This window comes from Oncorhynchus clarkii, chromosome 3, assembly GCF_045791955.1.
Source record: "Oncorhynchus clarkii lewisi isolate Uvic-CL-2024 chromosome 3, UVic_Ocla_1.0, whole genome shotgun sequence".
Lineage (NCBI taxonomy): Eukaryota > Metazoa > Chordata > Actinopteri > Salmoniformes > Salmonidae > Oncorhynchus > Oncorhynchus clarkii.
In genome coordinates, this window is record NC_092149.1 from 1,299,338 (window position 1) to 1,326,230 (window position 26,893).

Genomic DNA, 26,893 nt, shown 5'->3' on the forward strand with positions numbered 1-26,893 from the left:
TTTATCAGATGTTATGGTGGGTGGAGAGAAATGTTTATGTTCTCAGCTCCAACAACTCAGTAGTCTAAATACCTGAAAATACAAAACATATTTATCAGATGTTATGGTGGGTGTAGAGAAATGTTTATGTTCTCAGCTCCAACAACTCAGTAGTCTAAATACCTGACAATACAAAACATATTTATCAGATGTTATGGTGGGTGTAGAGAAATGTTTATGTTCTCAGCTCCAACAACTCAGTAGTCTAAATACCTGACAATACAAAACATATTTATCAGATGTTATGGTGGGTGGAGAGAAATGTTTATGTTCTCAGCTCCAACAACTCAGTAGTCTAAATACCTGACAATACAAAACATATTTATCAGATGTTATGGTGGGTGGAGAGAAATGTTTATGTTCTCAGCTCCGACAACTCAGTAGTCTAAATACCTGACAATACAAAACATATTTATCAGATATTATGGTGGGTGGAGAGAAATGTTTATGTTCTCAGCTCCGACAACTCAGTAGTCTAAATACCTGACAATACAAAACATATTTATCAGATGTTATGGTGGGTGGAGAGAAATGTTTATGTTCTCAGCTCCAACAACTCAGTAGTCTAAATACCTGACAATACAAAACATATTTATCCGATGTTATGGTGGGTGTAGAGAAATGTTTATGTTCTCAGCTCCAACAACTCAGTAGTCTAAATACCTGACAATACAAAACATATTTATCAGATGTTATGGTGGGTGTAGAGAAATGTTTATGTTCTCAGCTCCAACAACTCAGTAGTCTAAATACCTGACAATACAAAACATATTTATCAGATGTTATGGTGGGTGTAGAGAAATGTTTATGTTCTCAGCTCCAACAACTCAGTAGTCTAAATACCTGACAATACAAAACATATTTATCAGATGTTATGGTGGGTGGAGAGAAATGTTTATGTTCTCAGCTCCAACAACTCAGTAGTCTAAATACCTGACAATACAAAACATATTTATCAGATGTTATGGTGGGTGTAGAGAAATGTTTATGTTCTCAGCTCCAACAACTCAGTAGTCTAAATACCTGACAATACAAAACATATTTATCAGATGTTATGGTGGGTGGAGAGAAATGTTTATGTTCTCAGCTCCAACAACTCAGTAGTCTAAATACCTGACAATACAAAACATATTTATCAGATGTTATGGTGGGTGTAGAGAAATGTTTATGTTCTCAGCTCCAACAACTCAGTAGTCTAAATACCTGACAATACAAAACATATTTATCAGATATTATGGTGGGTGGAGAGAAATGTTTATGTTCTCAGCTCCGACAACTCAGTAGTCTAAATACCTGACAATACAAAACATATTTATCAGATATTATGGTGGGTGGAGAGAAATGTTTATGTTCTCAGCTCCGACAACTCAGTAGTCTAAATACCTGACAATACAAAACATATGTATCAGATGTTATGGTGGGTGTAGAGAAATGTTTATGTTCTCAGCTCCAACAACTCAGTAGTCTAAATACCTGACAATACAAAACATATGTATCAGATGTTATGGTGGGTGGAGAGAAATGTTTATGTTCTCAGCTCCAACAACTCAGTAGTCTAAATACCTGACAATACAAAACATATTTATCAGATGTTATGGTGGGTGGAGAGACATGTTTATGTTCTCAGCTCCAACAACTCAGTAGTCTAAATACCTGACAATACAAAACATATTTATCAGATGTTATGGTGGGTGGAGAGAAATGTTTATGTTCTCAGCTCCAACAACTCAGTAGTCTAAATACCTGACAATACAAAACATATTTATCAGATGTTATGGTGGGTGGAGAGAAATGTTTATGTTCTCAGCTCCAACAACTCAGTAGTCTAAATACCTGACAATACAAAACATATTTATCAGATGTTATGGTGGGTGGAGAGAAATGTTTATGTTCTCAGCTCCAACAACTCAGTAGTCTAAATACCTGACAATACAAAACGTATTTATCAGATGTTATGGTGGGTGGAGAGAAATGTTTATGTTCTCAGCTCCAACAACTCAGTAGTCTAAATACCTGACAATACAAAACATATGTATCAGATGTTATGGTGGGTGTAGAGAAATGTTTATGTTCTCAGCTCCAACAACTCAGTAGTCTAAATACCTGACAATACAAAACATATTTATCAGATGTTATGGTGTAGAGAAATGTTTATGTTCTCAGCTCCAACAACTCAGTAGTCTAAATACCTGACAATACAAAACATATTTATCAGATGTTATGGTGTAGAGAAATGTTTATGTTCTCAGCTCCAACAACTCAGTAGTCTAAATACCTGACAATACAAAACATATGTATCAGATGTTATGGTGTAGAGAAATGTTTATGTTCTCAGCTCCAACAACTCAGTAGTCTAAATACCTGACAATACAAAACATATTTATCAGATGTTATGGTGGGTGGAGAGAAATGTTTATGTTCTCAGCTCCAACAACTCAGTAGTCTAAATACCTGACAATACAAAACATATTTATCAGATGTTATGGTGGGTGGAGAGAAATGTTTATGTTCTCAGCTCCAACAACTCAGTAGTCTAAATACCTGACAATACAAAACATATTTATCAGATGTTATGGTGGGTGGAGAGAAATGTTTATGTTCTCAGCTCCAACAACTCAGTAGTCTAAATACCTGACAATACAAAACATATTTATCAGATGTTATGGTGGGTGGAGAGAAATGTTTATGTTCTCAGCTCCAACAACTCAGTAGTCTAAATACCTGACAATAAAAAACATATTTATCAGATGTTATGGTGGGTGGAGAGAAATGTTTATGTTCTCAGCTCCAACAACTCAGTAGTCTAAATACCTGACAATACAAAACATATTTATCAGATGTTATGGTGGGTGGAGAGAAATGTTTATGTTCTCAGCTCCAACAACTCAGTAGTCTAAATACCTGACAATACAAAACATATTTATCAGATGTTATGGTGGGTGGAGAGAAATGTTTATGTTCTCAGCTCCAACAACTCAGTAGTCTAAATACCTGACAATACAAAACATATTTATCAGATGTTATGGTGGGTGGAGAGAAATGTTTATGTTCTCAGCTCCAACAACTCAGTAGTCTAAATACCTGACAATACAAAACATATGTATCAGATGTTATGGTGGGTGGAGAGAAATGTTTATGTTCTCAGCTCCAACAACTCAGTAGTCTAAATACCTGACAATACAAAACATATTTATCAGATGTTATGGTGGGTGGAGAGAAATGTTTATGTTCTCAGCTCCAACAACTCAGTAGTCTAAATACCTGACAATACAAAACATATTTATCAGATGTTATGGTGGGTGTAGAGACATGTTTATGTTCTCAGCTCCAACAACTCAGTAGTCTAAATACCTGACAATACAAAACATATTTATCAGATGTTATGGTGGGTGGAGAGAAATGTTTATGTTCTCAGCTCCAACAACTCAGTAGTCTAAATACCTGACAATACAAAACATATTTATCAGATGTTATGGTGGGTGGAGAGAAATGTTTATGTTCTCAGCTCCAACAACTCAGTAGTCTAAATACCTGACAATACAAAACATATTTATCAGATGTTATGGTGGGTGGAGAGAAATGTTTATGTTCTCAGCTCCAACAACTCAGTAGTCTAAATACCTGACAATACAAAACATATTTATCAGATGTTATGGTGGGTGTAGAGAAATGTTTATGTTCTCAGCTCCAACAACTCAGTAGTCTAAATACCTGACAATACAAAACATATGTATCAGATGTTATGGTGGGTGGAGAGAAATGTTTATGTTCTCAGCTCCAACAACTCAGTAGTCTAAATACCTGACAATACAAAACATATTTATCAGATGTTATGGTGGGTGGAGAGAAATGTTTATGTTCTCAGCTCCAACAACTCAGTAGTCTAAATACCTGACAATACAAAACATATTTATCAGATGTTATGGTGGGTGTAGAGAAATGTTTATGTTCTCAGCTCCAACAACTCAGTAGTCTAAATACCTGACAATACAAAACATATTTATCAGATGTTATGGTGGGTGGAGAGAAATGTTTATGTTCTCAGCTCCAACAACTCAGTAGTCTAAATACCTGACAATACAAAACATATTTATCAGATGTTATGGTGGGTGGAGAGAAATGTTTATGTTCTCAGCTCCAACAACTCAGTAGTCTAAATACCTGACAATACAAAACATATTTATCAGATGTTATGGTGGGTGTAGAGAAATGTTTATGTTCTCAGCTCCAACAACTCAGTAGTCTAAATACCTGACAATACAAAACATATTTATCAGATGTTATGGTGGGTGGAGAGAAATGTTTATGTTCTCAGCTCCAACAACTCAGTAGTCTAAATACCTGACAATACAAAACATATTTATCAGATGTTATGGTGTAGAGAAATGTTTATGTTCTCAGCTCCAACAACTCAGTAGTCTAAATACCTGACAATACAAAACATATTTATCAGATGTTATGGTGGGTGGAGAGAAATGTTTATGTTCTCAGCTCCAACAACTCAGTAGTCTAAATACCTGACAATACAAAACATATTTATCAGATGTTATGGTGGGTGGAGAGAAATGTTTATGTTCTCAGCTCCAACAACTCAGTAGTCTAAATACCTGACAATACAAAACATATTTATCAGATGTTATGGTGGGTGGAGAGAAATGTTTATGTTCTCAGCTCCAACAACTCAGTAGTCTAAATACCTGACAATACAAAACATATTTATCAGATGTTATGGTGGGTGGAGAGAAATGTTTATGTTCTCAGCTCCAACAACTCAGTAGTCTAAATACCTGACAATACAAAACATATTTATCAGATGTTATGGTGGGTGGAGAGAAATGTTTATGTTCTCAGCTCCAACAACTCAGTAGTCTAAATACCTGACAATACAAAACATATTTATCAGATGTTATGGTGGGTGTAGAGAAATGTTTATGTTCTCAGCTCCAACAACTCAGTAGTCTAAATACCTGACAATACAAAACATATTTATCAGATGTTATGGTGGGTGGAGAGAAATGTTTATGTTCTCAGCTCCAACAACTCAGTAGTCTAAATACCTGACAATACAAAACATATTTATCAGATGTTATGGTGGGTGGAGAGAAATGTTTATGTTCTCAGCTCCAACAACTCAGTAGTCTAAATACCTGACAATACAAAACATATTTATCAGATGTTATGGTGGGTGTAGAGAAATGTTTATGTTCTCAGCTCCAACAACTCAGTAGTCTAAATACCTGACAATACAAAACATATTTATCAGATATTATGGTGGGTGGAGAGAAATGTTTATGTTCTCAGCTCCAACAACTCAGTAGTCTAAATACCTGACAATACAAAACATATTTATCAGATGTTATGGTGTAGAGAAATGTTTATGTTCTCAGCTCCAACAACTCAGTAGTCTAAATACCTGACAATACAAAACATATTTATCAGATGTTATGGTGTAGAGAAATGTTTATGTTCTCAGCTCCAACAACTCAGTAGTCTAAATACCTGACAATACAAAACATATTTATCAGATGTTATGGTGTGAGAAATGTTTATGTTCTCAGCTCCAACAACTCAGTAGTCTAAATACCTGACAATACAAAACATATTTATCAGATGTTATGGTGGGTGTAGAGAAATGTTTATGTTCTCAGCTCCAACAACTCAGTAGTCTAAATACCTGACAATACAAAACATATTTATCAGATGTTATGGTGGGTGTAGAGAAATGTTTATGTTCTCAGCTCCAACAACTCAGTAGTCTAAATACCTGACAATACAAAACATATGTATCAGATGTTATGGTGGGTGTAGAGAAATGTTTATGTTCTCAGCTCCAACAACTCAGTAGTCTAAATACCTGACAATACAAAACATATTTATCAGATGTTATGGTGGGTGTAGAGAAATGTTTATGTTCTCAGCTCCAACAACTCAGTAGTCTAAATACCTGACAATACAAAACATATTTATCAGATGTTATGGTGGGTGTAGAGAAATGTTTATGTTCTCAGCTCCAACAACTCAGTAGTCTAAATACCTGACAATACAAAACATATTTATCAGATGTTATGGTGTAGAGAAATGTTTATGTTCTCAGCTCCAACAACTCAGTAGTCTAAATACCTGACAATACAAAACATATTTATCAGATGTTATGGTGTAGAGAAATGTTTATGTTCTCAGCTCCAACAACTCAGTAGTCTAAATACCTGACAATACAAAACATATTTATCAGATGTTATGGTGGGTGGAGAGAAATGTTTATGTTCTCAGCTCCAACAACTCAGTAGTCTAAATACCTGACAATACAAAACATATTTATCAGATGTTATGGTGGGTGGAGAGAAATGTTTATGTTCTCAGCTCCAACAACTCAGTAGTCTAAATACCTGACAATACAAAACATATTTATCAGATGTTATGGTGGGTGGAGAGAAATGTTTATGTTCTCAGCTCCAACAACTCAGTAGTCTAAATACCTGACAATACAAAACATATTTATCAGATGTTATGGTGGGTGGAGAGAAATGTTTATGTTCTCAGCTCCAACAACTCAGTAGTCTAAATACCTGACAATACAAAACATATTTATCAGATGTTATGGTGGGTGGAGAGAAATGTTTATGTTCTCAGCTCCAACAACTCAGTAGTCTAAATACCTGACAATACAAAACATATTTATCAGATGTTATGGTGGGTGTAGAGAAATGTTTATGTTCTCAGCTCCAACAACTCAGTAGTCTAAATACCTGACAATACAAAACATATTTATCAGATGTTATGGTGGGTGGAGAGAAATGTTTATGTTCTCAGCTCCAACAACTCAGTAGTCTAAATACCTGACAATACAAAACATATTTATCAGATGTTATGGTGGGTGGAGAGAAATGTTTATGTTCTCAGCTCCAACAACTCAGTAGTCTAAATACCTGACAATACAAAACATATTTATCAGATGTTATGGTGGGTGGAGAGAAATGTTTATGTTCTCAGCTCCAACAACTCAGTAGTCTAAATACCTGACAATACAAAACATATTTATCAGATGTTATGGTGGGTGTAGAGAAATGTTTATGTTCTCAGCTCCAACAACTCAGTAGTCTAAATACCTGACAATACAAAACATATTTATCAGATGTTATGGTGGGTGGAGAGAAATGTTTATGTTCTCAGCTCCAACAACTCAGTAGTCTAAATACCTGACAATACAAAACATATTTATCAGATGTTATGGTGGGTGTAGAGAAATGTTTATGTTCTCAGCTCCAACAACTCAGTAGTCTAAATACCTGACAATACAAAACATATTTATCAGATGTTATGGTGGGTGGAGAGAAATGTTTATGTTCTCAGCTCCAACAACTCAGTAGTCTAAATACCTGACAATACAAAACATATTTATCAGATGTTATGGTGGGTGGAGAGAAATGTTTATGTTCTCAGCTCCAACAACTCAGTAGTCTAAATACCTGACAATACAAAACATATTTATCAGATGTTATGGTGGGTGTAGAGAAATGTTTATGTTCTCAGCTCCAACAACTCAGTAGTCTAAATACCTGACAATACAAAACATATTTATCAGATGTTATGGTGGGTGGAGAGAAATGTTTATGTTCTCAGCTCCAACAACTCAGTAGTCTAAATACCTGACAATACAAAACATATTTATCAGATGTTATGGTGTAGAGAAATGTTTATGTTCTCAGCTCCAACAACTCAGTAGTCTAAATACCTGACAATACAAAACATATTTATCAGATGTTATGGTGTAGAGAAATGTTTATGTTCTCAGCTCCAACAACTCAGTAGTCTAAATACCTGACAATACAAAACATATTTATCAGATGTTATGGTGTAGAGAAATGTTTATGTTCTCAGCTCCAACAACTCAGTAGTCTAAATACCTGACAATACAAAACATATTTATCAGATGTTATGGTGGGTGTAGAGAAATGTTTATGTTCTCAGCTCCAACAACTCAGTAGTCTAAATACCTGACAATACAAAACATATTTATCAGATGTTATGGTGGGTGTAGAGAAATGTTTATGTTCTCAGCTCCAACAACTCAGTAGTCTAAATACCTGACAATACAAAACATATTTATCAGATGTTATGGTGGGTGGAGAGAAATGTTTATGTTCTCAGCTCCAACAACTCAGTAGTCTAAATACCTGACAATACAAAACATATTTATCAGATGTTATGGTGGGTGTAGAGAAATGTTTATGTTCTCAGCTCCAACAACTCAGTAGTCTAAATACCTGACAATACAAAACATATTTATCAGATGTTATGGTGGGTGTAGAGAAATGTTTATGTTCTCAGCTCCAACAACTCAGTAGTCTAAATACCTGACAATACAAAACATATTTATCAGATGTTATGGTGGGTGTAGAGAAATGTTTATGTTCTCAGCTCCAACAACTCAGTAGTCTAAATACCTGACAATACAAAACATATTTATCAGATGTTATGGTGGGTGTAGAGAAATGTTTATGTTCTCAGCTCCAACAACTCAGTAGTCTAAATACCTGACAATACAAAACATATTTATCAGATGTTATGGTGGGTGTAGAGAAATGTTTATGTTCTCAGCTCCAACAACTCAGTAGTCTAAATACCTGACAATACAAAACATATTTATCAGATGTTATGGTGGGTGGAGAGAAATGTTTATGTTCTCAGCTCCAACAACTCAGTAGTCTAAATACCTGACAATACAAAACATATTTATCAGATGTTATGGTGGGTGGAGAGAAATGTTTATGTTCTCAGCTCCAACAACTCAGTAGTCTAAATACCTGACAATACAAAACATATTTATCAGATGTTATGGTGGGTGGAGAGAAATGTTTATGTTCTCAGCTCCAACAACTCAGTAGTCTAAATACCTGACAATACAAAACATATTTATCAGATGTTATGGTGGGTGGAGAGAAATGTTTATGTTCTCAGCTCCAACAACTCAGTAGTCTAAATACCTGACAATACAAAACATATTTATCAGATGTTATGGTGGGTGGAGAGAAATGTTTATGTTCTCAGCTCCAACAACTCAGTAGTCTAAATACCTGACAATACAAAACATATTTATCAGATGTTATGGTGGGTGTAGAGAAATGTTTATGTTCTCAGTTCCAACAACTCAGTAGTCTAAATACCTGACAATACAAAACATATTTATCAGATGTTATGGTGGGTGGAGAGAAATGTTTATGTTCTCAGCTCCAACAACTCAGTAGTCTAAATACCTGACAATACAAAACATATTTATCAGATGTTATGGTGGGTGTAGAGAAATGTTTATGTTCTCAGCTCCAACAACTCAGTAGTCTAAATACCTGACAATACAAAACATATGTATCAGATGTTATGGTGGGTGTAGAGAAATGTTTATGTTCTCAGCTCCAACAACTCAGTAGTCTAAATACCTGACAATACAAAACATATTTATCAGATGTTATGGTGGGTGGAGAGAAATGTTTATGTTCTCAGCTCCAACAACTCAGTAGTCTAAATACCTGACAATACAAAACATATTTATCAGATGTTATGGTGGGTGGAGAGAAATGTTTATGTTCTCAGCTCCAACAACTCAGTAGTCTAAATACCTGACAATACAAAACATATGTATCAGATGTTATGGTGGGTGTAGAGAAATGTTTATGTTCTCAGCTCCAACAACTCAGTAGTCTAAATACCTGACAATACAAAACATATTTATCAGATGTTATGGTGGGTGGAGAGAAATGTTTATGTTCTCAGCTCCAACAACTCAGTAGTCTAAATACCTGACAATACAAAACATATTTATCAGATGTTATGGTGGGTGGAGAGAAATGTTTATGTTCTCAGCTCCAACAACTCAGTAGTCTAAATACCTGACAATACAAAACATATTTATCAGATGTTATGGTGGGTGGAGAGAAATGTTTATGTTCTCAGCTCCAACAACTCAGTAGTCTAAATACCTGACAATACAAAACATATTTATCAGATGTTATGGTGGGTGTAGAGAAATGTTTATGTTCTCAGCTCCAACAACTCAGTAGTCTAAATACCTGACAATACAAAACATATGTATCAGATGTTATGGTGGGTGGAGAGAAATGTTTATGTTCTCAGCTCCAACAACTCAGTAGTCTAAATACCTGACAATACAAAACATATTTATCAGATGTTATGGTGGGTGTAGAGAAATGTTTATGTTCTCAGCTCCAACAACTCAGTAGTCTAAATACCTGACAATACAAAACATATTTATCAGATGTTATGGTGGGTGGAGAGAAATGTTTATGTTCTCAGCTCCAACAACTCAGTAGTCTAAATACCTGACAATACAAAACATATTTATCAGATGTTATGGTGGGTGGAGAGAAATGTTTATGTTCTCAGCTCCAACAACTCAGTAGTCTAAATACCTGACAATACAAAACATATTTATCAGATGTTATGGTGGGTGTAGAGAAATGTTTATGTTCTCAGCTCCAACAACTCAGTAGTCTAAATACCTGACAATACAAAACATATTTATCAGATGTTATGGTGGGTGGAGAGAAATGTTTATGTTCTCAGCTCCAACAACTCAGTAGTCTAAATACCTGACAATACAAAACATATTTATCAGATGTTATGGTGTAGAGAAATGTTTATGTTCTCAGCTCCAACAACTCAGTAGTCTAAATACCTGACAATACAAAACATATTTATCAGATGTTATGGTGGGTAGAGAAATGTTTATGTTCTCAGCTCCAACAACTCAGTAGTCTAAATACCTGACAATACAAAACATATTTATCAGATGTTATGGTGGGTGGAGAGAAATGTTTATGTTCTCAGCTCCAACAACTCAGTAGTCTAAATACCTGACAATACAAAACATATTTATCAGATGTTATGGTGGGTGGAGAGAAATGTTTATGTTCTCAGCTCCAACAACTCAGTAGTCTAAATACCTGACAATACAAAACATATTTATCAGATGTTATGGTGGGTGGAGAGAAATGTTTATGTTCTCAGCTCCAACAACTCAGTAGTCTAAATACCTGACAATACAAAACATATTTATCAGATGTTATGGTGGGTGGAGAGAAATGTTTATGTTCTCAGCTCCAACAACTCAGTAGTCTAAATACCTGACAATACAAAACATATTTATCAGATGTTATGGTGGGTAGAGAGAAATGTTTATGTTCTCAGCTCCAACAACTCAGTAGTCTAAATACCTGACAATACAAAACATATTTATCAGATGTTATGGTGGGTGTAGAGAAATGTTTATGTTCTCAGCTCCAACAACTCAGTAGTCTAAATACCTGACAATACAAAACATATTTATCAGATGTTATGGTGGGTGGAGAGAAATGTTTATGTTCTCAGCTCCAACAACTCAGTAGTCTAAATACCTGACAATACAAAACATATTTATCAGATGTTATGGTGGGTGGAGAGAAATGTTTATGTTCTCAGCTCCAACAACTCAGTAGTCTAAATACCTGACAATACAAAACATATTTATCAGATGTTATGGTGGGTGGAGAGAAATGTTTATGTTCTCAGCTCCAACAACTCAGTAGTCTAAATACCTGACAATACAAAACATATTTATCAGATGTTATGGTGGGTGTAGAGAAATGTTTATGTTCTCAGCTCCAACAACTCAGTAGTCTAAATACCTGACAATACAAAACATATGTATCAGATGTTATGGTGGGTGGAGAGAAATGTTTATGTTCTCAGCTCCAACAACTCAGTAGTCTAAATACCTGACAATACAAAACATATTTATCAGATGTTATGGTGGGTGTAGAGAAATGTTTATGTTCTCAGCTCCAACAACTCAGTAGTCTAAATACCTGACAATACAAAACATATTTATCAGATGTTATGGTGGGTGGAGAGAAATGTTTATGTTCTCAGCTCCAACAACTCAGTTGTCTAAATACCTGACAATACAAAACATATTTATCAGATGTTATGGTGGGTGGAGAGAAATGTTTATGTTCTCAGCTCCAACAACTCAGTAGTCTAAATACCTGACAATACAAAACATATTTATCAGATGTTATGGTGGGTGTAGAGAAATGTTTATGTTCTCAGCTCCAACAACTCAGTAGTCTAAATACCTGACAATACAAAACATATTTATCAGATATTATGGTGGGTGGAGAGAAATGTTTATGTTCTCAGCTCCAACAACTCAGTAGTCTAAATACCTGACAATACAAAACATATTTATCAGATGTTATGGTGTAGAGAAATGTTTATGTTCTCAGCTCCAACAACTCAGTAGTCTAAATACCTGACAATACAAAACATATTTATCAGATGTTATGGTGTAGAGAAATGTTTATGTTCTCAGCTCCAACAACTCAGTAGTCTAAATACCTGACAATACAAAACATATTTATCAGATGTTATGGTGGGTGTAGAGACATGTTTATGTTCTCAGCTCCAACAACTCAGTAGTCTAAATACCTGACAATACAAAACATATTTATCAGATGTTATGGTGGGTGTAGAGAAATGTTTATGTTCTCAGCTCCAACAACTCAGTAGTCTAAATACCTGACAATACAAAACATATGTATCAGATGTTATGGTGGGTGGAGAGAAATGTTTATGTTCTCAGCTCCAACAACTCAGTAGTCTAAATACCTGACAATACAAAACATATTTATCAGATGTTATGGTGGGTGGAGAGAAATGTTTATGTTCTCAGCTCCAACAACTCAGTAGTCTAAATACCTGACAATACAAAACATATTTATCAGATGTTATGGTGGGTGTAGAGAAATGTTTATGTTCTCAGCTCCAACAACTCAGTAGTCTAAATACCTGACAATACAAAACATATTTATCAGATGTTATGGTGGGTGGAGAGAAATGTTTATGTTCTCAGCTCCAACAACTCAGTAGTCTAAATACCTGACAATACAAAACATATTTATCAGATGTTATGGTGGGTGTAGAGAAATGTTTATGTTCTCAGCTCCAACAACTCAGTAGTCTAAATACCTGACAATACAAAACATATTTATCAGATGTTATGGTGGGTGTAGAGAAATGTTTATGTTCTCAGCTCCAACAACTCAGTAGTCTAAATACCTGACAATACAAAACATATGTATCAGATGTTATGGTGGGTGGAGAGAAATGTTTATGTTCTCAGCTCCAACAACTCAGTAGTCTAAATACCTGACAATACAAAACATATTTATCAGATGTTATGGTGGGTGGAGAGAAATGTTTATGTTCTCAGCTCCAACAACTCAGTAGTCTAAATACCTGACAATACAAAACATATTTATCAGATGTTATGGTGGGTGTAGAGAAATGTTTATGTTCTCAGCTCCAACAACTCAGTAGTCTAAATACCTGACAATACAAAACATATGTATCAGATGTTATGGTGGGTGTAGAGAAATGTTTATGTTCTCAGCTCCAACAACTCAGTAGTCTAAATACCTGACAATACAAAACATATTTATCAGATGTTATGGTGGGTGGAGAGAAATGTTTATGTTCTCAGCTCCAACAACTCAGTAGTCTAAATACCTGACAATACAAAACATATGTATCAGATGTTATGGTGGGTGTAGAGACATGTTTATGTTCTCAGCTCCAACAACTCAGTAGTCTAAATACCTGACAATACAAAACATATTTATCAGATGTTATGGTGGGTGGAGAGAAATGTTTATGTTCTCAGCTCCAACAACTCAGTAGTCTAAATACCTGACAATACAAAACATATTTATCAGATGTTATGGTGGGTGGAGAGAAATGTTTATGTTCTCAGCTCCAACAACTCAGTAGTCTAAATACCTGACAATACAAAACATATTTATCAGATGTTATGGTGGGTGGAGAGAAATGTTTATGTTCTCAGCTCCAACAACTCAGTAGTCTAAATACCTGACAATACAAAACATATTTATCAGATGTTATGGTGGGTGTAGAGAAATGTTTATGTTCTCAGCTCCAACAACTCAGTAGTCTAAATACCTGACAATACAAAACATATGTATCAGATGTTATGGTGGGTGGAGAGAAATGTTTATGTTCTCAGCTCCAACAACTCAGTAGTCTAAATACCTGACAATACAAAACATATTTATCAGATGTTATGGTGGGTGTAGAGAAATGTTTATGTTCTCAGCTCCAACAACTCAGTAGTCTAAATACCTGACAATACAAAACATATTTATCAGATGTTATGGTGGGTGGAGAGAAATGTTTATGTTCTCAGCTCCAACAACTCAGTAGTCTAAATACCTGACAATACAAAACATATTTATCAGATGTTATGGTGGGTGGAGAGAAATGTTTATGTTCTCAGCTCCAACAACTCAGTAGTCTAAATACCTGACAATACAAAACATATTTATCAGATGTTATGGTGGGTGTAGAGAAATGTTTATGTTCTCAGCTCCAACAACTCAGTAGTCTAAATACCTGACAATACAAAACATATTTATCAGATGTTATGGTGGGTGGAGAGAAATGTTTATGTTCTCAGCTCCAACAACTCAGTAGTCTAAATACCTGACAATACAAAACATATTTATCAGATGTTATGGTGTAGAGAAATGTTTATGTTCTCAGCTCCAACAACTCAGTAGTCTAAATACCTGACAATACAAAACATATTTATCAGATGTTATGGTGTAGAGAAATGTTTATGTTCTCAGCTCCAACAACTCAGTAGTCTAAATACCTGACAATACAAAACATATTTATCAGATGTTATGGTGTAGAGAAATGTTTATGTTCTCAGCTCCAACAACTCAGTAGTCTAAATACCTGACAATACAAAACATATTTATCAGATGTTATGGTGTAGAGAAATGTTTATGTTCTCAGCTCCAACAACTCAGTAGTCTAAATACCTGACAATACAAAACATATTTATCAGATGTTATGGTGTAGAGAAATGTTTATGTTCTCAGCTCCAACAACTCAGTAGTCTAAATACCTGACAATACAAAACATATGTATCAGATGTTATGGTGTAGAGAAATGTTTATGTTCTCAGCTCCAACAACTCAGTAGTCTAAATACCTGACAATACAAAACATATTTATCAGATGTTATGGTGGGTGTAGAGAAATGTTTATGTTCTCAGCTCCAACAACTCAGTAGTCTAAATACCTGACAATACAAAACATATTTATCAGATGTTATGGTGGGTGTAGAGAAATGTTTATGTTCTCAGCTCCAACAACTCAGTAGTCTAAATACCTGACAATACAAAACATATGTATCAGATGTTATGGTGGGTGGAGAGAAATGTTTATGTTCTCAGCTCCAACAACTCAGTAGTCTAAATACCTGACAATACAAAACATATGTATCAGATGTTATGGTGGGTGTAGAGAAATGTTTATGTTCTCAGCTCCAACAACTCAGTAGTCTAAATACCTGACAATACAAAACATATTTATCAGATGTTATGGTGGGTGTAGAGAAATGTTTATGTTCTCAGCTCCAACAACTCAGTAGTCTAAATACCTGACAATACAAAACATATTTATCAGATGTTATGGTGGGTGGAGAGAAATGTTTATGTTCTCAGCTCCAACAACTCAGTAGTCTAAATACCTGACAATACAAAACATATTTATCAGATGTTATGGTGGGTGGAGAGAAATGTTTATGTTCTCAGCTCCAACAACTCAGTAGTCTAAATACCTGACAATACAAACCATCCCCCCCCCAAAAAAACGTTTAAAAAACAGGATTTTTGAATATGAGAAGAATAAACATTATTATTATTATACTATAAATTGTAATCCAGACGTATTAAGAAGTAGACGGTAAATATGTAGCTACATTTATTACACAAATTAAAAACAGCAAAGGCATCACGTTCATGATATAGACACGAGGTCACGAGGTCACCACCACATCGACTCAACAGACTGTAGTCAATAGGGCCGGGTAGGTAACCATCGGTTACAGAGACCACGAGGTCACCACCACATCGACTCAACAGACTGTAGTATTAGTCAATAGGGCCGGGTAGGTAACCATCGGTTACAGAGACCACGAGGTCACCACCACATCGACTCAACAGACTGTAGTATTAGTCAATAGGGCCGGGTAGGTAACCATCGGTTACAGAGACCACGAGGTCACCACCACATCGATTCAACAGACTGTAGTATTAGTCAATAGGGCCGGGTAGGTAACCATCGGTTACAGAGACCACGAGGTCACCACCACGTCGATTCAACAGACTGTGGTATTAGTCAATAGGGCCGGGTAGGTAACCATCGGTTACAGAGACCACCAGTAGAAAGGGTTTGTTGTCCATTTCATCAAGTTAAAAATAAAATTTAAAAATATATTTTAAAAAAGGGGTCATTCTGCTATTAATAAAGTGTTTTTTTTGTATGAACTGCAGATTGCCCCTTTAAGCATGGGCCCCCAACAAACAGGAAGCGCTAACACACAAGGAGCTAGTCGGCTATCCTGCCCAACAACAGCCGCCGATGTCCAATCAAATAAAAGCATAGAAACTCATCAGTCCTTTTTTTTTTTAGAGAGAGGGAAGAGAAGCTGTAGACGACACCTTTGGTAAATATGAAGAAACAGGCCCGTTTTATGTAATCCATCTGATATCAGAAAGGTAAAGAATAACATTTATTCTGTAATACTGTAATTATTATGCAACATGTCAAGTTAAAGAGAGTATGTGAAATGAATGGCGTTGAATATATTAGCCTCCTAAATGGCACCCTATTCCCTATTTAGTGCACTACTTTTGACCAAAAAACACCCTATGGCACTTTGGGCTCTGGTCTAAAATAGTGCGCACTATATAGGGAATAGGGTGCCATTTGGGATGCAGATTAAGCCACAGAGGTACAGTCAGCATTGGGGATCCTGGAGTTGCTATAGTAGAATACATGAAACGTCTCCTCCGCTAGTCAGATTACATTCTGAAGATGATCGGTGATCCACAGCTGAAGCTCTTGGATCGTCCGATTGGTTGTAGAAATAACAGTCTCGGTACGTATAGAGGCGATGGAGGAAAAGGCAGGTTTGAGTCGGGTTCTATCTCAGTTCATCATCACGTTCTTCACAACCATATTGGAGGAGAAGGTCCCCCCCCCCCGTCCCCCCCCCACCCGACTCGGACCTTCGATGTGAAAAAAAAGAAATGTCAGAGTATGTACAGTAACGAAAGGCATCTTATTGGTTCAGACACAGGGTCAGCTGGGGGGTCAGATGATGACTGTCTCCGTGTGATAGGCTGAGTAGGAGAATGAGGTGTGTTTGTGGGCGGAGCCGGAAGAGGGCTGGTTTATAGGGGTGGAGGAGGAGGAGGTGGAGGAGGAGGAAGAGGTGGAGGGGGAACAACTAGCCCAGCGTGACGGGGGGCGGCGGTTGGCTGGACAGGCCGGACGAGAGAAATTCTTCTGGACTGATGAGGAGCTGGAAGATACTTTACACTCCTGAGGGAAGAGAGAAAGAGAGAGACAGAGAGAGAGAGGGAGAGACAGAGCGAGAGAGAGCGCGAGAGCGGGGGAGAGAGAGACAGAAGGGGAGAGACAAAAAGAGAGAGAGAGATGGGGGAGAGAAAACGAGAGAGGGGGAAAGACAGAAAGAGAGAGGGAGAGAGAGAGAGAGAGGGGGAGAGAGAGAGAGGGAGAGAGAGAGAGGGGGAGAGAGAGAGAGGGAGAGAGAGAGAGGGGGAGAGAGAGAGGGAGAGAGAGAGAGAGGGGGAGAGAGAGAGAGAGAGGGGGAACGACAAAGAGAGAGCGAGAGAGAGGGGGAGAGAGAGACAGAAGGGGAGAGACAAGAAGGGGGAGAGAGAACGAGAGAGGGAGAGACAGAGAGAGAGGGGGAGAGCATGAGAGAGAAAGAGAATTAACAAACATTCCTCACTCCAATCAGCCATAAAAACATTATTTTGAGCAGGAACAGTAGGCTACATTTCGCCAGGTCATCTGCAGTCCTCGGCCATCGACTCTATTTCACTTCAGAACAACATTTGAGTTGGAATACTTTCCATATGACCTCCTACCTTCGTCCTCTGTAGCCCCCTTGAGCACCTAACTCTACTTCTTGGCTACTGTCAGTCTGTTGCATAGAGACGGGATACTGAGAAAGCGATACTGAAAAATAATAATAATGATGTAACCTTATATATCTAGGGCAAGTCAGTTTAAGAATTAAATCTTTATTTACAATGACGGCCTACACCGGGGCCAAAACCCGGACGACGCTGGGCCAATTGTGCTCCGCCCTACGGGACTCCCAATCACGGCCGGTTGTGATACAGCCTGGGATTCGAACCAGGGTCTGTAGTGACCCCTCTAGCACTGAGATACAGTGTCTCAGACCACTGAACCAGGGTCTGTAGTGACCCCTCTAGCACTGAGATGCAGTGTCTCAGACCACTGAACCAGGGTCTGTAGTGACCCCTTCTAGCACTGAGATACAGTGCATTAGACCACTGAACCAGGGTCTGTAGTGACCCCTTCTAGCACTGAGATGCAGTGTCTCAGACCGATTGATTCCCGGGCCCTAAGATAGTCAACCTTTTAGTGCAAGGTTGAGCTAAATCAGGGTCACACAGAGAGAGAGAGAGGTTCTCGGTTGTCTTAAAACAATAACCTACTTTGAAACAGAAGGATCCCCCTCATACACATGGTTCTGGGTTTAAAGGAAGAAGACACCACTACTGTGTCCGTTTGCATCCCAATATTACACTTTATATAATCATTATATTTAAATTGAGCTTTTATTGACATGATGTAACAATGTACATGTTGTCAAAGCTTAACTTTGGATATTTACATTATTAAGATAATAAGAATCAAATGGTCACCGGGACAACAATAACAACAACAACCAAGGGTCAAAACAACCAGACATTCAACAACAACAACAAGTATACAGTAGAGGACATGTGCAGGTTGATTGGTCTGTCAGACACTGTCCCTCATCCTATAGCAGGCAGCAATGTAGTGGTCTGTCAGACACTGTCTCTCATCCTATAGCAGGCAGCAATGTAGTGGTCTGTCAGACACTGTCTCTCATCCTATAGCAGGCAGCAATGTAGTGGTCTGTCAGACACTGTCCCTCATCATATAGCAGGCAGCAATGTAGTGGTCTGTCAGACACTGTCCCTCATCATATAGCAGGCAGCAATGTAGTGGTCTGTCAGACACTGTCTCTCATCCTATAGCAGGCAGCAATGTAGTGGTCTGTCAGACACTGTCCCTCATCCTATAGCAGGCAGCAATGTAGTGGTCTGTCAGACACTGTCCCTCATCATATAGCAGGCAGCAATGTAGTGGTCTGTCAGACACTGTCTCTCATCCTATAGCAGGCAGCAATGTAGTGGTCTGTCAGACACTGTCCCTCATCCTATAGCAGGCAGCAATGTAGTGGTCTGTCAACCCACAGCTCTCTCATCCTATAGCAGGCAGCAATGTAGTGGTCTGCCAACCCACAGCTCTCTCATCTCCCTCATCCTATAGCAGGCAGCAATGTAGTGGTCTGTCAACCCACAGCTCTCTCATCCTATAGCAGGCAGCAATGTAGTGGTCTGCCAACCCACAGCTCTCTCATCCTATAGCAGGCAGCAATGTAGTGGTCTGTCAACCCACAGCTCTCTCATCCTATAGCAGGCAGCAATGTAGTGGTCTGCCAACCCACAGCTCTCTCATCTCCCTCATCATATAGCAGGCAGCAATGTAGTGGTCTGCCAACCCACAGCTCTCTCATCATATAGCAGGCAGTAATGTAGTGGTCTGCCAACCCACAGCTCTCTCATCCTATAGCAGGCAGCAATGTAGTGGTCTGCCAACCCACAGCTCTCTCATCATATAGCAGGCAGTAATGTAGTGGTCTGCCAACCCACAGCTCTCTCATCCTATAGCAGGCAGCAATGTAGTGGTCTGCCAACCCACAGCTCTCTCATCTCCCTCATCGTATAGCAGGCAGCAATGTAGTGGTCTGCCAACCCACAGCTCTCTCATCTCCCTCATCATATAGCAGGCAGCAATGTAGTGGTCTGTCAGACACTGTCTCTCATCCTATAGCAGGCAGCAATGTAGTGGTCTGTCAGACACTGTCCCTCATCCTATAGCAGGCAGCAATGTAGTGGTCTGTCAGACACTGTCTCTCATCCTATAGCAGGCAGCAATGTAGTGGTCTGTCAGACACTGTCCCTCATCGTATAGCAGGCAGCAATGTAGTGGTCTGTCAGACACTGTCCCTCATCATATAGCAGGCAGCAATGTAGTGGTCTGTCAGACACTGTCCCTCATCCTATAGCAGGCAGCAATGTAGTGGTCTGTCAGACACTGTCCCTCATCCTATAGCAGGCAGCAATGTAGTGGTCTGTCAGACACTGTCCCTCATCCTATAGCAAGCAGCAATGTAGTGGTCTGTCAGACACTGTCCCTCATCCTATAGCAGGCAGCAATGTAGTGGTCTGTCAGACACTGTCCCTCATCCTATAGCAGGCAGCAATGTAGTGGTCTGCCAACCCACAGCTCCCTCATCTCCCTCATCATATAGCAGGCAGCAATGTAGTGGTCTGCCAACCCACAGCTCCCTCATCTCCCTCATCATATAGCAGGCAGCAATGTAGTGGTCTGCCAACCCACAGCTCCCTCATCTCCCTCATCATATAGCAGGCAGCAATGTAGTGGTCTGCCAACCCACAGCTCTCTCATCATATAGCAGGCAGCAATGTAGTGGTCTGCCAACCCACAGCTCTCTCATCTCCCTCATCATATAGCAGGCAGCAATGTAGTGGTCTGCCAACCCACGGCTCCCTCATCATATAGCAGGCAGTAATGTAGTGGTCTGCCAACCCACAGCTCTCTCATCTCCCTCATCATATAGCAGGCAGCAATGTAGTGGTCTGTCAACCCACAGCTCTCTCATCATATAGCAGGCAGCAATGTAGTGGTCTGCCAACCCACAGCTCCCTCATCTCCCTCATCATATAGCAGGCAGTAATGTAGTGGTCTGCCAACCCACAGCTCTCTCATCTCCCTCATCATATAGCAGGCAGCAATGTAGTGGTCTGCCAACCCACAGCTCCCTCATCTCCCTCATCATATAGCAGGCAGCAATGTAGTGGTCTGCCAACCCACAGCTCCCTCATCTCCCTCATCCTATAGCAGGCAGCAATGTAGTGGTCTGCCAACCCACAGCTCCCTCATCATATAGCAGGCAGCAATGTAGTGGTCTGCCAACCCACAGCTCTCTCATCTCCCTCATCATATAGCAGGCAGCAATGTAGTGGTCTGCCAACCCACAGCTCTCTCATCATATAGCAGGCAGCAATGTAGTGGTCTGCCAACCCACAGCTCTCTCATCATATAGCAGGCAGCAATGTAGTGGTCTGCCAACCCACAGATCCCTCATCTCCCTCATCCTATAGCAGGCAGCAATGTAGTGGTCTGCCAACCCACAGCTCCCTCATCATATAGCAGGCAGCAGTGTAGTGGTCTGCCAACCCACAGCTCCCTCATCATATAGCAGGCAGCAATGTAGTGGTCTGTCAGACACTGTCCCTCATCCTATAGCAGGCAGCAATGTAGTGGTCTGTCAGACACTGTCCCTCATCCTATAGCAGGCAGCAATGTAGTGGTCTGTCAGACACTGTCCCTCATCCTATAGCAAGCAGCAATGTAGTGGTCTGTCAGACACTGTCCCTCATCCTATAGCAGGCAGCAATGTAGTGGTCTGTCAGACACTGTCCCTCATCCTATAGCAGGCAGCAATGTAGTGGTCTGTCAGACACTGTCCCTCATCCTATAGCAGGCAGCAATGTAGTGGTCTGCCAACCCACAGCTCCCTCATCTCCCTCATCATATAGCAGGCAGCAATGTAGTGGTCTGCCAACCCACAGCTCTCTCATCTCCCTCATCATATAGCAGGCAGCAATGTAGTGGTCTGCCAACCCACAGCTCTCTCATCATATAGCAGGCAGCAATGTAGTGGTCTGCCAACCCACAGCTCTCTCATCTCCCTCATCATATAGCAGGCAGCAATGTAGTGGTCTGCCAACCCACAGCTCCCTCATCATATAGCAGGCAGTAATGTAGTGGTCTGCCAACCCACAGCTCTCTCATCTCCCTCATCATATAGCAGGCAGCAATGTAGTGGTCTGTCAACCCACAGCTCTCTCATCATATAGCAGGCAGCAATGTAGTGGTCTGCCAACCCACAGCTCTCTCATCTCCCTCATCATATAGCAGGCAGCAATGTAGTGGTCTGCCAACCCACAGCTCTCTCATCATATAGCAGGCAGCAATGTAGTGGTCTGCCAACCCACAGCTCTCTCATCATATAGCAGGCAGCAATGTAGTGGTCTGCCAACCCACAGATCCCTCATCTCCCTCATCCTATAGCAGGCAGCACTGTAGTGGTCTGCCAACCCACAGCTCCCTCATCATATAGCAGGCAGCAGTGTAGTGGTCTGCCAACCCACAGCTCCCTCATCATATAGCAGGCAGCAATGTAGTGGTCTGTCAGACACTGTCCCTCATCCTATAGCAAGCAGCAATGTAGTGGTCTGTCAGACACTGTCCCTCATCCTATAGCAGGCAGCAATGTAGTGGTCTGTCAGACACTGTCCCTCATCCTATAGCAGGCAGCAATGTAGTGGTCTGCCAACCCACAGCTCCCTCATCTCCCTCATCATATAGCAGGCAGCAATGTAGTGGTCTGCCAACCCACAGCTCTCTCATCTCCCTCATCATATAGCAGGCAGCAATGTAGTGGTCTGCCAACCCACAGCTCTCTCATCATATAGCAGGCAGCAATGTAGTGGTCTGCCAACCCACAGATCCCTCATCTCCCTCATCCTATAGCAGGCAGCAATGTAGTGGTCTGCCAACCCACAGCTCCCTCATCATATAGCAGGCAGCAATGTAGTGGTCTGCCAACCCACAGCTCCCTCATCTCCCTCATCATATAGCAGGCAGCAATGTAGTGGTCTGCCAACCCACAGCTCCCTCATCTCCCTCATCCTATAGCAGGCAGCAATGTAGTGGTCTGCCAACCCACAGCTCCCTCATCATATAGCAGGCAGCAATGTAGTGGTCTGCCAACCCACAGCTCTCTCATCTCCCTCATCATATAGCAGGCAGCAATGTAGTGGTCTGCCAACCCACAGCTCTCTCATCATATAGCAGGCAGCAATGTAGTGGTCTGCCAACCCACAGCTCTCTCATCATATAGCAGGCAGCAATGTAGTGGTCTGCCAACCCACAGATCCCTCATCTCCCTCATCCTATAGCAGGCAGCAATGTAGTGGTCTGCCAACCCACAGCTCCCTCATCATATAGCAGGCAGCAGTGTAGTGGTCTGCCAACCCACAGCTCCCTCATCATATAGCAGGCAGCAATGTAGTGGTCTGTCAGACACTGTCCCTCATCCTATAGCAGGCAGCAATGTAGTGGTCTGTCAGACACTGTCCCTCATCCTATAGCAGGCAGCAATGTAGTGGTCTGTCAGACACTGTCCCTCATCCTATAGCAAGCAGCAATGTAGTGGTCTGTCAGACACTGTCCCTCATCCTATAGCAGGCAGCAATGTAGTGGTCTGTCAGACACTGTCCCTCATCCTATAGCAGGCAGCAATGTAGTGGTCTGCCAACCCACAGCTCCCTCATCTCCCTCATCATATAGCAGGCAGCAATGTAGTGGTCTGCCAACCCACAGCTCTCTCATCTCCCTCATCATATAGCAGGCAGCAATGTAGTGGTCTGCCAACCCACAGCTCTCTCATCATATAGCAGGCAGCAATGTAGTGGTCTGCCAACCCACAGCTCTCTCATCTCCCTCATCATATAGCAGGCAGCAATGTAGTGGTCTGCCAACCCACAGCTCCCTCATCATATAGCAGGCAGTAATGTAGTGGTCTGCCAACCCACAGCTCTCTCATCTCCCTCATCATATAGCAGGCAGCAATGTAGTGGTCTGTCAACCCACAGCTCTCTCATCATATAGCAGGCAGCAATGTAGTGGTCTGCCAACCCACAGCTCCCTCATCTCCCTCATCATATAGCAGGCAGTAATGTAGTGGTCTGCCAACCCACAGCTCTCTCATCTCCCTCATCATATAGCAGGCAGCAATGTAGTGGTCTGCCAACCCACAGCTCCCTCATCTCCCTCATCATATAGCAGGCAGCAATGTAGTGGTCTGCCAACCCACAGCTCCCTCATCTCCCTCATCATATAGCAGGCAGCAATGTAGTGGTCTGCCAACCCACAGCTCCCTCATCATATAGCAGGCAGCAATGTAGTGGTCTGCCAACCCACAGCTCTCTCATCTCCCTCATCATATAGCAGGCAGCAATGTAGTGGTCTGCCAACCCACAGCTCTCTCATCATATAGCAGGCAGCAATGTAGTGGTCTGCCAACCCACAGATCCCTCATCTCCCTCATCCTATAGCAGGCAGCAATGTAGTGGTCTGCCAACCCACAGCTCCCTCATCATATAGCAGGCAGCAATGTAGTGGTCTGCCAACCCACAGCTCCCTCATCATATAGCAGGCAGCAATGTAGTGGTCTGCCAACCCACAGCTCTCTCATCTCTCTCATTATTTAGCAGGCAGCAATGTAGTGGTCTGCCAACCCACAGCTCTCTGTCTATCTCTCATCATATAGCAGGCAGCAATGTAGTGGTCTGCCAACCCACAGCTCTCTCATCATATAGCAGGCAGCAATGTAGTGGTCTGCCAACCCACAGCTCTCTCATCTCTCTCATCATATAGCAGGCAGCAATGTAGTGGTCTGCCAACCCACAGCTCTCTCATCTCCCTCATCATATAGCAGGCAGCAATGTAGTGGTCTGCCAACCCACAGCTCTCTCATCTCCCTCATCATATAGCAGGCAGCAATGTAGTGGTCTGCCAACCCACAGCTCTCTCATCTCCCTCATCATATAGCAGGCAGCAATGTAGTGGTCTGCCAACACACAGCTCTCTCATCTCCCTCATCATATAGCAGGCAGCAATGTAGTGGTCTGCCAACCCACAGCTCCCTCATCATATAGCAGGCAGTAATGTAGTGGTCTGCCAACCCACAGCTCTCTCATCTCCCTCATCATATAGCAGGCAGCAATGTAGTGGTCTGTCAACCCACAGCTCTCTCATCGTATAGCAGGCAGCAATGTAGTGGTCTGCCAACCCACAGCTCTCTCATCTCCCTCATCATATAGCAGGCAGCAATGTAGTGGTCTGCCAACCCACAGCTCTCTCATCTCCCTCATCATATAGCAGGCAGCAATGTAGTGGTCTGCCAACCCACAGCTCTCTCATCATATAGCAGGCAGCAATGTAGTGGTCTGCCAACCCACAGCTCCCTCATCATATAGCAGGCAGCAATGTAGTGGTCTGCCAACCCACAGCTCCCTCATCATATAGCAGGCAGCAATGTAGTGGTCTGCCAACCCACAGCTCTCTCATCATATAGCAGGCAGTAATGTAGTGGTCTGCCAACCCACAGCTCTCTCATCTCCCTCATCATATAGCAGGCAGCAGTGTAGTGGTCTGCCAACCCACAGCTCTCTCATCATATAGCAGGCAGCAATGTAGTGGTCTGCCAACCCACAGCTCTCTCATCTCCCTCATCGTATACCAGGCAGTAATGTAGTGGTCTGCCAACCCACAGCTCTCTCATCATATACCAGGCAGTAATGTAGTGGTCTGCCAACCCACAGCTCTCTCATCTCCATCATCATATAGCAGGCAGTAATGTAGTGGTCTGCCAACCCACAGCTCTCTCATCTCCCTCATCATATAGCAGGCAGCAATGTAGTGGTCTGCCAACCCACAGCTCTCTCATCATATAGCAGGCAGCAATGTAGTGGTCTGCCAACCCACAGCTCTCTCATCATATAGCAGGCAGCAATGTAGTGGTCTGCCAACCCACAGCTCTCTCATCTCCCTCATCATATAGCAGGCAGCAATGTAGTGGTCTGCCAACCCACAGCTCTCTCTCCCTCATCATATAGCAGGCAGCAATGTAGTGGTCTGCCAACCCACAGCTCTCTCATCTCCCTCATCATATAGCAGGCAGCAATGTAGTGGTCTGCCAACCCACAGCTCTCTCATCTCCCTCATCATATAGCAGGCAGCAATGTAGTGGTCTGCCAACCCACAGCTCTCTCATCTCTCTCATCATATAGCAGGCAGCAATGTAGTGGTCTGCCAACCCACAGCTCTCTCATCATATAGCAGGGAGCAATGTAGTGGTCTGCCATCCCACAGCTCTCTCATCTCCCTCATCATATAGCAGGCAGCAATGTAGTGGTCTGCCAACCCACAGCTCTCTCATCTCCCTTATCATATAGCAGGCAGCAATGTAGTGGTCTGCCAACCCACAGCTCTCTCATCTCCCTCATCATATAGCAGGCAGCAATGTAGTGGTCTGCCAACCCACAGCTCTCTCATCTCCCTCATCATATAGCAGGCAGCAATGTAGTGGTCTGCCAACACACAGCTCTCTCATCTCCCTCATCATATAGCAGGCAGCAATGTAGTGGTCTGCCAACCCACAGCTCCCTCATCATATAGCAGGCAGTAATGTAGTGGTCTGCCAACCCACAGCTCTCTCATCTCCCTCATCATATAGCAGGCAGCAATGTAGTGGTCTGTCAACCCACAGCTCTCTCATCGTATAGCAGGCAGCAATGTAGTGGTCTGCCAACCCACAGCTCTCTCATCTCCCTCATCATATAGCAGGCAGCAATGTAGTGGTCTGCCAACCCACAGCTCTCTCATCTCCCTCATCATATAGCAGGCAGCAATGTAGTGGTCTGCCAACCCACAGCTCTCTCATCTCAGGCAGCAATGTAGTGGTCTGC

At 41.2% G+C, this 26,893-nt stretch overlaps 1 protein-coding gene across 1 annotated transcript in view; it reads right to left on the minus strand.

Annotated features, from left to right (window-relative positions):
- Nucleotides 1-17,273: 17,273 nt before the first annotated feature.
- The window catches only part of LOC139405572 (uncharacterized), a 48,949-nt gene continuing 39,329 nt past the window's right edge, over nt 17,274-26,893 (minus strand). The window contains exon 7 of the mRNA XM_071147983.1: nt 17,274-17,473. Coding sequence (XP_071004084.1) covers nt 17,274-17,473 — 200 coding nt within the window. The remainder of the gene's footprint in view (nt 17,474-26,893) is intronic.